Source organism: Sus scrofa, chromosome 1 (assembly GCF_054392235.1).
Source record: "Sus scrofa isolate SSC_HxYL_T2T_F1_AM1 chromosome 1, Sscrofa_HxYL_maternal_Yorkshire_Landrace_v2.0, whole genome shotgun sequence".
In the NCBI taxonomy this organism is placed as follows: Eukaryota; Metazoa; Chordata; class Mammalia; order Artiodactyla; family Suidae; genus Sus; species Sus scrofa.
The window spans coordinates 83,065,714-83,081,719 of record NC_139383.1 but is presented as its reverse complement, the minus strand read 5'-3'; the positions used below and the strand labels follow the sequence as shown (position 1 = coordinate 83,081,719).

Sequence of the window (16,006 nt, the reverse complement as noted above, 5' to 3'; positions counted from 1 at the left end):
TATTTACAACTGCCAAGATATGGAACTAAAACAGATGAATATAGATACACACACACACACACACGCACACACAATGGAATACTTCCTAGCCATGAAAAAATAATGGAATTTTACCTTTTGTAGCAAGACAGATGGACTTGGAGGGTACTATGTTAAATGAAATAAGTCTGAGAGAGAAAGACGAATACTGTATGATATCACTTATATATGGAATCTCAAAAATAAACTGATGAATGTAACATAAAAGAAACAGATTCACAGATAGAGAGAATAGACTAGTGGTTACCTGTGCGGAGAGGAAAAAGGTGAGGGACAAGAGAGGGGTAGGAGATTAAATGGTATAAACTTCTATGTATGAAATACATAAATCACAAGGATATATTGAACAACACAGGGAATATGGTCAATATTTTATAAATATAAATGGAATATAACCTTTAAAAATTGTGAAATGGCTTATTATTTTACACCCTAAAACATTGTACACCTAAAACATATAAAATGGTGCATCAGCTATATCTCAAATTTTAAAAAAAGAAAAAAAAACCTATGGTACTCAGCAAAGAGGGAAGTTTATAGCAATACATGCCTACCTCTAGAAACAAAAAAGACCCACAGATAAACTATATAACCTTATACCTAAAGGAGCTACACAAAGAAAAAAGCAAAACCCAAAGTTAGTAGAAGGATAGAAATCATAAAAATCAGAGCAGAAATAAATGAAATAGAGACTAAAAAAAAAAAAAATGGAAAAGATCAACAAAACGGGTTCTTTGAAAAGATAAACAAAATTTGTAACAGCCTTTAGCCAGACTTGCCAAGAAAAAAAGAGAGCAGGCCCAAATCAATGAAATTGGAAAAGAAAGCAAAGCTATAACTGATACCACAGAAATACAAGATATCATAAGAGATTATTGTGAACAATCATATACCAATTAGATGAACTACCTATTAGAAATGGATAAATTCCTAGAAATTTATATCTCTGAAGGCTAATTCAGGAAGGAATACAAAACATGAACAGACTTATTACAAGTAATGAAAAGGAATCAATAGTAAATCAAACTCTCAAAAAAGGAAATCCAAGACCACAAAGCTTCACAGGAAAATTTATAAATCATTTAAGGAAGAGTTAACACTTATCCTTCTCAAACTATTCCAAAAACTTGAAGAGAAAAGAAGCCTTCCAAACTCATTCTATTAGGCCACTATTACCCAGATAGAAAACCTAGACAAAAACGTCATACAAAAAAAGAGACTATCATAGATGAACATAGAAGCAAAAATCCTAAACTAAATATAAGCAGAACAAATTCAACATTAAAAGGATCAAAACACCATGTCAAGTGGGATTTATCCCAGGAATGCAAGTGTGATTCAACAAGTGCAAATCAATGTGATTTGATTTACATTAATTATCTTACATTAATGTGATACAGGACATTAACAAATCAAACAAAAAAAAATCCTATGATCAACTCAACAGATGCTGAAAAGGCTTTTGACAGAATGCAACATCCATTTATGATAAAAACTGTCAACAAAGTGGGTACAGAGAGAACATACCTCAACATGATAAAGATCATATTTGATGATGACATTCTTGACCAAGGTTTGATATCTGGGTTAAACTTTTAAAAAGTCTGTCTTAACTGATGATTATTTTTTGTCTCCATTTCAAACAATTGTACTTTTAATTTCTAGTATCTATCATCCATAACTAATCCAAATATTCGCAATTGAGGATGAACAAAAGTAAGTACTACCTGACATATAACTTTAAGATACTAAAATATTCATACAGGAAAGAGAAATGCTAAATTCCAAATCACCTATCTCCAATTCCATATGGACATTTAGAACAAGATTTCAGACCAATTAAACTTCATAAATTCTCTAGGATTAGTTCCTGCCTAACATAAAAATTATAATTTTTCAAAAGTAACTATGCCATCCTAAAGTAAAACAGATACATATATATGTATATATATATGTATATATACATACACATATATATATATAAAATAATGATATAAGTGGTCATCAAAGGATAATAAAACACACTGAAGAAGCTGGTAAAAGATTAATCCCATTATAGAAAAGGGGGAGGGGAAAGGAAAAGAGAAATAATTTTTTTTTTTAGTAAGAGCTGGAGGTGGATTTGAGGAGAGAAAAAAACCAAAGAGAAAAAAAAAAGATGGGTGTTCCCGTCGTGGCTCAGCAGAAACAAATTTGACTAGCATCCATGATGACACAGGTCTGATCCCTGGCCTCACTCAGTGGGTTAAGGATCTGGCATTGCTGTGAACTGTGGTGTAGGCCACGTACGTGGCTTGGATCCTGTGTTGCTGTGGCTGTGGTGTAGGCTGGCAGCTGCAGCTCTGATTCAGCCCCTAGCCTGGGAACCTCCATATGCCATAGGTGCACCCCTAAAAAGACAAAAAAAAAAAAAAGAATTTCATGAAGTTCCTAAAATAATCTCAAAACATAAGAATCGGTATTACTCTTTAAGGTATATTGCTGTGTTGCAGGCTTAAATTGCTTACCTCATTTTCTGTTCCCACATCCAGGATGACAGGCAGACATTCTTGGGGATTTACCCCTCCACATGCTGTATAGAGTGCCAGTTTACCCACAGGGATGCCCATCCCGTTACAGCCAAGGTCTCCCAGGCCAAGAATACGTTCTCCATCAGTCACCACGACAGCCTGGAAGAAAAAGGCATATCTAATAATAGATGTTTGCAAATCCTGGCACACAGTTCCCAGTCTCTATTTCTGAGGTTAATCCTTATGCAATGCAATAATAAGCTGTCAAAAACATAAACTGAAAATGCATGGAAAGCATTTGGGGGGGTGGAGTTGAATTTCTTTTTTTTAATGTATGCTTTTTTTATTGAGGTATGTTGATTTACAATATTATATAAGTTTCAGGTATACAACAGAGAGATTCACAATTTCTAAAGATGATACATGGGAAAGATTTTATATGGTCACAGGTATGGAAGAGTGGGGAGAAGAAATAAATTTGATGTGTGTATTTTAAATGTATTTTAAGTACATATGTAGATGAGTTTGATTATGGAATAAAGAAGAGAGGGTATACCCACAAAGATTCAAACAACTAAAATAACTCAGGCTTCAATCAAGAGGAGCAAATGGAAAAGTACTGGTAAACAAGAGCTCAAAGTGGGAACAAGTGAAATTTAAAACAGCTCTGAAAGTAGTCACATCCACTTTGGGTACCATTAGAGGAGTGCCCCTCATTGAATTCAGCATAACTGGTGAGTAGTCTCCAATGCTCTCATCTTTAATTTATGTATCCTCCTAATTTCACTACAATGTTGATCCATCCTCTTTAATTCCTTTAACCACTGGATACGGTTTCACCCTTTGAAGTATGCTGAGCACAGCTTGTTACTACTCTCACCAGATAACGTTCCACCAGCCAATGAATTTTGTTCATTTTATATCTTTTCTTTTTTTGGCCATACTCACATCATATGTAAGCTCCTGGGCCAGTGATCAAATCCAAGCCGGAGCTGCAACCTATACCACAGCGGCAGAAATGCTGATCCTTAACCCACTGCCCTGGGCCAGGACTGAACCCGCAACAGAGGCCAGCTGGATCATTACCCCATGGGCCACAGTGGGAAACTCCTGTTTAGTTTATTTCTAATCATCCTGAATATATATGAAGCCTTTGTTTTAATCATGTGGAGATTTTAATTCCAAGTAATTTGTTATTTTTATTGAAATTAATGCATCTATCATCTTTGTGATTTGTGGGCATTATATGAATTTAAGCAAAATCAATCTCGTGATTTATTAAATTTTCTGCAAACTGCTACACTTATACCCCATGGAGCCTTAAAAAAAATATCAGTTATTTGACCCTGGATAAATTGATGAATTAAAGCTTCTGTTTCTTATGCATAAAAATGGGAATTATAAAGGCACCTTTCAGAGTAGCTACATAAAATTAGGAACCAACTCTGTCTCCTCACTACGATACACCAATACCCAGCATATTATTTAGCACAGAGTAAACAATCAATACATATTAGTTAATGGAATAAATCTATAATTCAAAAAAATGAAATCATGATATACAAAGAACTTACCACAGTACCTGGTACATTACAAATTCTCCAAAAAATTATAGGTATTAATACTATTATTATTATAAGGACTAATGTACAGAGTCATAGCATTTTAGAAATAAAGGGGAATTTAGAGTATATTCAGTCTATCCCTCTTATTTTAGAGTTTAAAAGGAAACTGAAGTTCAGAGAGCCTAAATAATTTGCCTAAGGTGATTTACTTTGCTAATGTTAAAGAACCAGAACTTAGGTGTGTCAACTCCCCTGCAGTTATTCCACCATACTATCTTGCAAAATATCTATAAAATATTTTGGAGGCCTTTTCATTTCATTTTCTGTTCACGTATATTATTCATCTCTTAAAGAACTGCCTTAGGAGTTCCCTGGTGTTCTAGTGGTTAGGAGTTGGCACTTTGACCACTGTGCCCCAGGTTCAATCCCAAGTCAGAGAACTGAGATCCTGCTTCAAGCAGCTGCATGCTGCAGCCAAAAGACAAACAAACAAACAAACAAACGAAAAATGCCTTAAAAGTAAATACACTTGAGGAGTTTCTGTTGTGGTGCAGCAGAAACGAATCTGACTAGTATCCATGAGGATGGAGGTTTGATCCCCGGCCTCTCTCAGTGGGTTGGGGATCTGGCGTTGCCATGAGCTGTGATGTAGGTTGCAGACATGACGGATCTGGTTGGCTGTGATGTAAGCTGGCAGCTGAAGCTCTAATTTGACTCTCAGGCTGGGAACTTCCATATGTAGCGGGTGTGGCCCTAAAAAGCAAAAAAAAAAAAAAAAAAAAAAAAAAAAAAAAATAGTGAATACATTTGAGAGGTGGGTGAAAATTGTTTTTGCATATTCCATAAAGCTGATCTCTGTCAAATTTCCCATTTAATTGGGAAGGGTCAATATGTTAGATGCTCGGGAGAAGACAACTTGATAAATTTGCAATCAGTTCCCACCACCAGCACACACTACTATGTAATCCACCTGTGCCTGCCTTTTCTCATGGAATTACTACATGAATTAATCCAGGTAGAGCATCTCACCCAGAGAGCTACCAAACATCAGATGCTATTGTTATTCTATTTTTATTAGTTCACTCTCAGACAGAAGTCAGGTAGGTACTTCAGGTCACCATGATAAAAGAAATAGGTGAAGAGATTTTTCTGCCTACCTCCCATTCCTCTTAGTGGATGACCAACCACAGAAGATAAGAAAAAGGAGTTTGTTTAAAGAAATTAAAATACCACTTTGACATCTTTTTAACACTTAGCATCTCTCACAATGAATAAACAAATAGTAAGAAACTTGACAGAAATAATGTGGAAACAGTATCTAAACGGTATCAGAATAAAATTAATCCACTATGCAAAAATCAAAGAGACAAACATGAGGTGACAATCACTAGAAAAGTTAGGGAATGCTACCTAGTATCATGAAAAGCATCAGTGTGTTACAGAAGAGGGAAAAGAACCAACGAGTCACAGTGGAAAAATGTAATAACTTACCTTGATGACATCTTCTGGCCATGCATTAAGAACTGAAGCAACATGCCCTCGATCATGGATACTAATAAAGAGACCTCTGACAGGAAAAAAGTCATAATTTTAATTTACTTCAGACTTGTCAAACTATCATGAACATCTTTAAAAATTTCAAATCCATTTAATATGTCTCCATTTTTATCAAACTAATGACAATTACATCCTTAGACAAATAAGGGATGAGAATGTTATAAGGGAAAAATTATTTTAAGCAATATATTGACCACTGTTCATGAGTATTACATATTCTCAAACAGTTTTTAATTAAAAAATCACTATTTTATATGTAGAGAATTTAAACAGCATTATCGTTTCTACTCATAGATTCATCTAAAGTCTTCATTAAATGACACATGTAAAAGCACTTTGAAAAACAGCATGAAGCATTTGTACCCAGGCATTTTCAGTGTTATGTTGCATTATTACATATTCACAGTGTGAAGATGAATCCACATCCTGATGGCTGAAGTGACTAACACATGGTGAGCAGTCCTTTCAGTGTGGACCTTACTTGCAAAACCCTAAAATTGAATTTCCCCCCAGACCTAGTTCCCTTAACAAATTTATGCCTAATCTCTCTATCTGAAATTTTATTCTTTTTCTTATCCCCTCTGACCTCAATCCTGTGCTAACTAAACACCAATCAACCAGTCGGATGACTAAAATTATGTTCCTATAACATCATTAATCATTGATGTACTAAATTTGCTGTTACAGATATCGTTAATAACACACAAACGCAGGTTGTGTCTCCAAGGCAAGATGAGCTAACAGACCCCCAAGGCATGGACCACCTGGCCAGAAAGACATCCTGACTCCCAAAACTATGATTAAGAAATGTCCAGGTATGCATATGCACCATTATATTCATTGCAGCACTATTCACAATAGCTGAGACATGGAAACAACCTAAATGTCCATCAACAGATGAATGGATTAAGAAGATGTGGTATATACACACTATGGAATACTCAGCCACAAAAAAGAACAAAATAATACCATTTGCAGAAATATGGATGGAACTAGAGACTCTCACACTAAGTGAGGTAAATCAGAAAGAGAAAGACAAATACCATATAATATTACTTATATCTGGAATCTAAAATATGGCACAAATAAACTTTTCCACAAAAAAAAAAGAAAATCATGGACATGGAGAACAGACTTGTAGTTGCCAAGAGGGAGGGGAAGGGAGTGGGATGAACTGTGAATCTGGGATTAATAGATGCAAACTATTACATTTGGAATGGATAAGCAATGAGATCCTACTGTATAGCACTGGGAACTATATCTAGTCACTTATGATGGAACATGATGGAGGATAATGTGAGAAAAAAGAATGTATATATGTATGTGTGACTGGGTCACCTTGCTGTACAGAACAAAACTGACAGAACACTGTAAACCAGATATGATGCAAAAAATAAAAATCATTAAAAAAAAAAAAAAAGAACGAAACGTCCAGGTATGGAGCTCCTGTCGTGGCTCAATGGAAACGAATCTGACTACTATTCATGAGGTCACAGGTTCAATCCCTGGCCTCGATCACCAGGTTAAGGATCTGGTGTTGCTATGAGCTATGGTATAGGTTGCAGACCTATAACAACAGTATGGAGGTTCGACCCCTAGCCTGGGAACTTCCATATGCCCCAAGTGTGGCCCTAAAAAGCAAAAAACGAAAAAAAAAAAAAAGAAATGTCCAGTTAGTTATATGCTCTGGAGTGGGGACTGCAGGATCATATGGTAACTCTATCCTTAGTTTTCTGAGGAACCTCCATACTGTTTTCCATAATGGCTACACTAACTTACATTCCCTTTTCTCCACACCCTCTCCAGCATTTATTTATAGATTTTTTAATGATGGCCAATCTGACTGGGATGAGGTAGTACCTCATTAGAGTTTTGTATTTCTCTAATAATTAGTGATATTGAGCATCTTCCTGGGAAAAACTATCATGGAAAGGAATATTTTAAAAAGAATGTATATGTGTGTGTGTGTGTGTATAACTGAGTCACTTTGCTGTACAGCAGAAATTAGCCCAACACTGTAAATCGACTGTACTCAAAAAAATAAAGAAATGTCACAAAACATGATTGACCACAGCCTCTTTGTTCTTCCCCTTTAAAAACACCCCAACTCAAAGACCAAGCTTGTTTTCCATTCCCCTGCTTAGCACCCTGCAATAAACCCTTACTTTGCTACAAACTCCCTCTGGCAGAGTTCAGCTTTCTGCACCCCAGCACACAAGCCTTTTGCTTAGTTTCTCTTGATTCTTTGATTTGTGCTTATTTTTTTGCAACTCTGTTATCTAGACTCTCAGCTGAAGTTTTTAACCCTGCTTTCCTATTGCCCCTCATTTCCCATGAAAGCTTAACAAGTTTTAAAACGAAAAATTTTAAAAGTGTCAATGTCTTAACCTCACTTAAAAGTTTTGCTTCATTGTTGTAAATTATGACTTAAATGCAGAGAACCACATGCAAGAGAAGTACAGCTTAAACATTTTTTGACGGCAACCACCCTTCTCTTTTTCAAGCGTAACCCTACACAGACTTGTGTATTCTTATTGCCTGCATATCTTTACCTCCCATTCTCTCTTCAAGCTCTTAATTAGGTTTTTCCCCTTCACTTTTCCATAAAGACAACTCTTCCCAAAAGTCACTGGTGACAGACATCTGACTAAAGTCAGAGGTCAACTCTAACTCTTATCCTACTTGACTTCGACGTGACATTCCCAATGAAGTCTCTCAAACTTCTGTCTTCAACTGAAACCACTCCCTGGAGCTACAAACTGCAAATCTAACTACATACCTTAGTCCTCTCATCATTCAGGCCTAAATTCCTCAGACAGGCCTTCTCCCACGACAGTAATCTGAGTACCTCCACCCTAACATTTCTATCATCCTCATAACACTTGCAAGTACCTCAAATCATCTTAATTATTTTCTCATATGTCTGTGGTCTGTCTCGTCCCTGCCCCCACCCCTCAAGACACATACACGCACGAAGCAGCAAGTTCCCTTAGGAGAGAGACGCTACTTTGCTCACATTTGTAAGCCTGATGCATGTAAGTGTGCTGACACATAGCAGATGTCCAAAGGCATGTACTGACTTCAGTGCTGAAAAAAATAAGGCTTCTTTATTCGAAAAATTAAAAAAAAATTTAGGTACAGAAAACATGAAATAAACCCAGACTTAAATTGACTTATTAAGTAACCAAAAATTATATTATGACAGTAAGTCATAATGACTGTCTGACTCAACAAAAACATTAATTTACCAAGTTGGTACTAAATTGTATCCTTTCCTGTGTCCCTTTTTTTTTTTTTTTTTTGCTGTTGCATATGAATTAATTTTGTTTCTCCAAAATGATTAGGAGCTCTTTGTAAGTTATGTATTTCTTTTGGATCCCTGTCATAACCAACTATGTAATCAACGAGATCTCAATAAATAACTGTCAAATGTAAGTGAAATATATCTGGACTTTTTAAAGAAGGCAATTTTGTTGAATTATCTAAGATGTTCTTGGCAATATACCATTAAATAATGTTCCTTGGGAACTTGTTAGTTAGCCAAGGCTTTCCAAGTAACATTGGTCTCAGGAAATAGAATCATTTTTTTTCAATAAGAGGGATAATGAATATACTAAAATTTGCATCAATTAATGCCAAAGATTATTATACAAATACATGAGTACAACTTCAGTGGGAGAACCATTTGGCCATCTATAATCTCTTGCATTGAGCAATGATTCATTGCAGCAAAAATGCTTACTCTTGGAGAGAGCTCAATAAATGAAGAACCTATAATGTTCCACTAAACCCAAGAATTTTGATAGAATAATTTGTAAAACTTCCTGGAACGTCCCTTTAATCAGAAGTCTAATGAAATATCCCAAAGTATTTCATCATAGAAATGACTCATACTTTCTGGTATAGAATTAGATATGAAATAGTAATCCTAAACATATATATATATATATATATATGTGTATATATATACATATACATACATATACATTTAAATGAAAAGTTTAGACAAGAAAATCATTTATCAATGTCATTTTTAAATGAATGGAATTACAATCAACCCCTTTTCTTGGCCGATGTTCTTATTGATCAATCTCTTTAAAATATTTAATTTTTATTCAAAGTACGCCAAACACGCCAATTAAAATACTCATACTTCTGTGTCTATTTCATGTTAGAACTGAAAAAATTTTAAAATGTGGATCATTTTCTTAAACACAGTTCAAACTTTTCCCATAACCTCTAACATTGTATATACACCACTCTCAAAAGAGATTTGTTAGATAATATTCATATTCCATGTTGTCTCATATAACATCCCTAATGAAATTTAGCTCATATCAAAATAGATTTCATTTCCTAACATGCAACTTTCTATTGTAAGCATACTTGTATTTTCTTACGGAAATGGGTTCATAGCTCTGCTCCTGACCCAGTGGGGTGCAATCATTCTACAGCTTTCAATAATAATCCTCTCTTGCAGAAGCTGAAGAAAAGGAGACTTTGTGTTTTTCACTAAAGGGAACACCAGAAGCTAACCTACAGTTGAGCTATGCCAGCAGGTCTGAACTGATGAGTAAAGACGTACTATAGAAAGCTACCTTCAGGTAAAATGTATGGCTAACCATCACGAGAGACCTCAGACAAAGATGTAGGTTAAAAGTCACGTGGCTAGAGTTGAAAGAAGTAGAAGAGATTACTAAGGACAAAGAAGAGAACGTCAAGGGGAAAATATTACAAATTAGTATCCACAGCAGAAGAACAGGATGACTGAGAAGCATCCTTGAGGGGGAAAAAAAAAAAAAAAACCTAAGAATTTGTGTGTACATATACATATACTTTTTACATGTAGGGTGTGTGTATATATACACATACAGACACTCATATGTATTTGATATATTTATTCATTTCTACAACTGTTTTGAAAACCCTATATTCACGCTATTACTGATTCCAACATCATCACAGGGTATATTCTAGGGTTCTCCTCTCAGTTTTCATATCTGTAACAACTTTCTCCTACAGTGAGAAACCGAGCTCCTATAACAGTTAATAAATGTATTCACTTGATCGGTCTTCTTGTATGAAACCAATCCTGGCCGCTCCCATTTATTTCTCTGAGGTTCCCATCTCTGGGACAGGTGACCTCTTTGCCTGGCGCTTGGACCACCCTCTTATTCGGGTCCTCCCTTCACCTGGCTTGGCTCTCACACCTCAGTGTGGCTGCCCTCCTGTGCAGGTGTTCTTGACCCTGCCCGGGTTCCAACAACCCATGCTGGGTCCCCAACCCTTTCAATTATAGATAGAAGGAGCATGAAGCAGAAAGAGGGTGCAGCCTGGCTGTTGCTGTTCTCTCTGAGGAATATGAAAAAAATTGGACATGTAAGAAGAACCTATAATTATCCATGGCTACTGGAGAAATACCAACCTAGATCTCATCTTTACAGATGGAGGATTTTTATCCTTTTGTTTATCACACTTGTAGAAATTAGTGTCCTAACTTCTTATCTTTCACTTTTCTTTTGTGCTTTTTCCATTTATATACAGTCAATGAAGTTGATTTTTCTCCTTTCAGATTTTTTACATTTCCTTTAAGACTACAGAGTCCTTCCTCATCGATCATGTTTTTATATTTTAATTTTTTTTCTAGGTTTGACCCAGTTCTTTAATTCTATCTAAAATTTCGGTGTTAGCATTTCCTGGTGGCCTAGAGGTTAAAGATCTGGCATTTTCACTGCTGTGGCTCAGGTCACTGCTGTGCTTTGGGTTTGATCCCTGGCTGGGGAACTTCTGCATGCCTCAAGGGTGGCCAAAAAAGAAAAAGAAAAAGAAAAAACAAGAAATTCCAGTGTCATCTGTGATGTAAGGACACAGTCATACTTTTCCAAATGACATACCCATATCATACCACATTTCTGGTATAACTACACTTTGACCTCATTAATGTCTTCTGTCTTTTGGTACCTTTTATTTTTTCCCTTCAAATGATCAGTCTATCCTGATTGAACTTCCTATTTTATTTGGCTAGATTTTCTCTGTTCAGCCAAGCATTCTTAACTCCCTTGACTTTTGCTTTCCACCATACCCATGTAGAAAACCTGCAAATCTAAATCAATCCATCTGCCTTCTCTTTTCTTCAAGCCCTAGAGCAGAATGATGCTTGAAACAGGCACTCAATTGGGAATGTCAGATCCATTAAAACCTCATGGCCTCTCCAGGGTCAGCTAGGTTCTCACAATGCAACAGGACCCCCTCAAGGACCTTCCACTGGTTACTATGAGTGTCCACAAGAACTATTTCCTTTTCCCCCAGACCCATTCCCACTCCTCTACACACTTGTCAGTTTCATACACTATATATATATATATATTTGGCTGCACTCGCAACATATGAAAATTCCTAGGCCAGGGATTGAATTTGAGCTGCATCTGTGACCTATGCCAAAGCCTCAGCACTATTGGATAGTTAACCCACTGTGCCAGGCCAGGGATAGAATCCATACCTCTGCAGCGACCCAAGCCACTGCTAAGGCAATGCTGGGTCCTTAACCTGCTGCCACAGCAGGAACTCCTCAAATAAGATTTTTTTAATCAGAAGACAAAACAAAGATTTTTTTAAGCTTCCAGCTATCCACCTACCAACTTCCTTCCATTACTCACTATTCATTGGCAACTAAAGCATCAGGATCACTGTCGTCGAGCCCCGTCTGTCACTCTCTGCCCACTTCCTGGCCCACTTCACAGGCTCCTCTTTCTGCTTAACCCTTAAATGCTGGCATCCCCATGCTCAGAAATGGTTCTCTTTTTTACTCTCAAGCACAGTGAAGGCCTAGGGACCCTGCTTGGCTCCCACACTTTGACTCATTTTCGAGGTTCACTTTGCCTTAGCCTCTGCTAAATATCTGATCCTTTGGCTTTATCTCCCATTTTTGGTCCCTTCCTTGCTCTTGGCATTTGCTTAACTACTTCGGGCTGAGAACTATCCGGTTTCCAGTTCTGGATGGTCTTTAAAGGATTCATTTAGGCATCTCTCCAATACATTCTGCTCCTCGTCACTACTAGGCTAGTTCCTAATTGCTTATCAGAGACAGTGCAAGTGTTACCTCCCCCTGGAAATATTTCCTGACCAACATTCAAGCGGGGCTGGAATGTCTCTGTAATCCCATTGGCCCTCGCTGCTTTTCTGTAACAAAACACTTATCATGTTGTCATATAATTTTTCACTTTCTTACATGTCTATGTTTTTAGATTATGAACCCTTGAAGTCAGTAATTCTTCATTTCTTACAGAAAAAAGAGAAGAGGAAAGGGAGTAAGGAAATAAGGCAAAAGGAAGATAGTTCAGATATAATTATGGCACTAGCTAACTCGATGGTGGCTGAAACAGTATAGGAAAAATTGGGCTGAAGAACACTCAGGTGCTATGTGGTCAATGTCTATAATACTGGGGGGTCTTCTGAAGATGACAAGGCCAAATGGGGGGTCTTCTGAAGATGACAAGGCCAAGAACACACAGAAGGAATAAAAATTTATGGCAAAAGCCCCAGGAAAAGTATAGCAGAACCAGAGCCAACACCCAGTTCCAAGACTTGCAGCACTTGGGGCTAAGAGAGCGGCAATTTCAATCTTAGTGTTAACATAGGGGCAACATATTTTAGGGACAGCAAAGGACCTAAGAAATAATGAGCAGCCACTAAGGAAAACAGTATGGAGGTTCCTAAAAAACTACAAATAGAGTTGCAGAGTTCCCTTGTGGCCTAGTGACTAAAGATCTAGCATTGTCACTACAGCAGCCTAGGTTGCTGACATGGCACAGGTTCCATCCCTGGCCTGAGAACATCTACATGCCATAAGAGAAGCCAAAAATACATAAGTAAAAATAGATTTGCCATAGGATCCAGCAAACCCATTCTGGGCATATACCCACACAAAACTCTCATTTGAAAAGATACATGTGCCCCTATGTTCATAGCAGCACTACTGGTAATAGCTAAGACATGGAGGCAACCTAAGTGCCATCAACAGAGGAATGGGTAAAGTAGATGGGATATATATATATATATACACACACACACAGACACATACACACACACAGATATATACTACGCAGCCAAAAAAAGAATGAAATGGTACCATTTGCAGCAACACAGTTGGACCTAGAGATTATCACAGTAAGCAAAATAAGTCAGAAAGAGAAAGACAAACATCATATGATATCACTTATATGTGGAATCTAAAATATGACACAAATGAACATATCTATGAAACAGAAACACTCACAGACATTGAGAACAGACTTATGGTTGAGAAGGGGGAGAAGGATGGGAGAGGGAAGAATTGGGAGTTGAGGATTAGCAGATGCAAACTGGTATGTATAGGATAGATAAACAACAAAAAACCTACTATACATCACAGGGAACTATATTCAGTATCCTCTGATAAACCATAACACAAAAGAATATGAAAAAGAACATATACAAGTATAACTTACTCACTTTGCTGTACGGAAGAAATGAACACAACCTTGTAAATCAACTAAATAAAATAAAAATTAAAAAAAAAAGAAATAATGAGAGAACCAACTGACAACTTCAGAACCACTAGGTCTGAGGAAGAATCACGAATTAAAAAAGATCACATGTATGTATAACTGTGTCACCATGTTGTACAGTAGAAAAAAAAGTAATGTATTGGGGAAATAAAAAAAAAAGAAAAGAAAAGATCACTTGTATGTGTAACTGGGTCACCATGCTGTACAGCAGAAAAAAAAATAATGTACTGGGGAAAGAAAAAAAAAAAGATCACATCAGTTTCAAAAGGTGCTTTAAATGTTTCAGGCCTCATTCTGATTTAGCTTAGATATACAACTAGGATGAGTCAAGGCCTGTAGGTGGTGGGGGGAACCAGCAGAAGATGCAAGGGCCCCTGGAAGGTGACATTCCTGTGACTGAAAACCAATTCTATTACAGACGTAACAAACTTTTTAATTGAGGCCAGAAGAGAAAGGTAGATTTCCAGTTTCCTCTGGTTACCTTTCAAAAGTGGGTGGTTATTTTGTTTTGTTTCACATAACATCCTGCTATCGACAACATGCGTGACATTTTTCTTTGTGCAACTACTTGATTTTGCTCTGCAATGGTGATCTTGTGAATTCATTTTGTTTATTGCAGATCATGTTTAAAGCTTTACTTACAGTTTCAATTCTCCCGAGGAGTGAAAATTGGGAAACCATCTTGGGACCATCTTAGGAATCTGCCCATCATGCTAACTTTCCCATCTTCCTGGTGCTTACAGCCTGAATCATCCCTAGGACTGAGCATGATGGATTTTACTCCGATTAGGTGATGTTAGAGAGCAGACTGGCCTGCAGATAGGAAGCTTGGGGTAGGCCTGTACCCGTTAAAGGCGGAGAATTTCTCCAGCTGGTCACAGAAGGAAAAGTCAGAGGTTCAGAGTGAGAGGCTCCAAGCACTGCTGTCAACATAGGGGATGCTAGGTGGCAAAGAATAAGGGCTGCTTCTAGCAGCTGAGAGCAGTCCCCAGGTGACAGCCAGCAAGGAAATAAGGACGTCAGTCCTACAACCTCAAGGAACTGAATTCTGCTAACAAGAGGAAGCTTGAGAACTGATTTTTCTCTAAGCCTCCAGATGAGTACTCAGTCTGGTCGACCCTGTGATATTAGCCTTGTGATACCCTAAACATAGACCCAACCACATCATGGCAGATTTCTGACCTTCAGAACTGTGAGCTAATGAACAGATGTAGTCTTAAGCAGCCAGGTTTGTATTAATTTGTTACACAGCCATACAGCACTGATACAAATACTCTGTATATTAAAAAGTAAAGTTCAGATGCTCACTCCATCATTTATCACATATTCATATTTATCTTATAAAAGATATGACACAGTGCTGGACTCCAGGGAAAATACAAGAAGATCATTCATGTATCCCTGAATAGCTCTGTTGTCACTTCTGTGACCCAATTACCAATGCATAGCATTATTTAACAGAGATGGCTGTAGTTTCCAGAAATCAAAAGTGATTCCTAAGACTGGCAATATTCTTCCAAATGGTCATAACATGCAAGCTATTACAATTCCATTTTTAGAATTCCACAAGGAAGCAAAGGCATATTCTCTTAAAAGAATACAGACATAATATGTAATGTCCCAAGATACTAAGTGAGAAAACATGAACATTTGGACAGAACAAAGAACCATATGCTTGAAAAAAAGAATTCCTTTTTTTTCTGCTTAGTTTAGTAATAACAACTGCATTATTATAACTTACTGTTCATCTAATCTAACTCTATATTATGGATATCTGAAGAAATATTTA

The 16,006-nt window shown here is 36.9% G+C and overlaps 1 protein-coding gene across 3 annotated transcripts in view; it reads right to left on the bottom strand.

Annotated features, from left to right (window-relative positions):
* ME1 (malic enzyme 1) overlaps positions 1-16,006 on the bottom strand; it is a 190,397-nt gene that overhangs the window by 109,156 nt on the left and 65,235 nt on the right. For all 3 annotated transcript variants that reach the window (XR_014836814.1, XR_014836813.1, NM_001444616.1), the window contains 2 exon segments: positions 5,606-5,681; positions 2,547-2,708 (listed from right to left, as the gene is read on the bottom strand). Coding sequence is in view for 1 of the 3 variants with exons in the window: in NM_001444616.1 (NP_001431545.1) it covers positions 2,547-2,708; positions 5,606-5,681 (238 nt within the window). In the remaining 2 variants the exon portion in view is untranslated.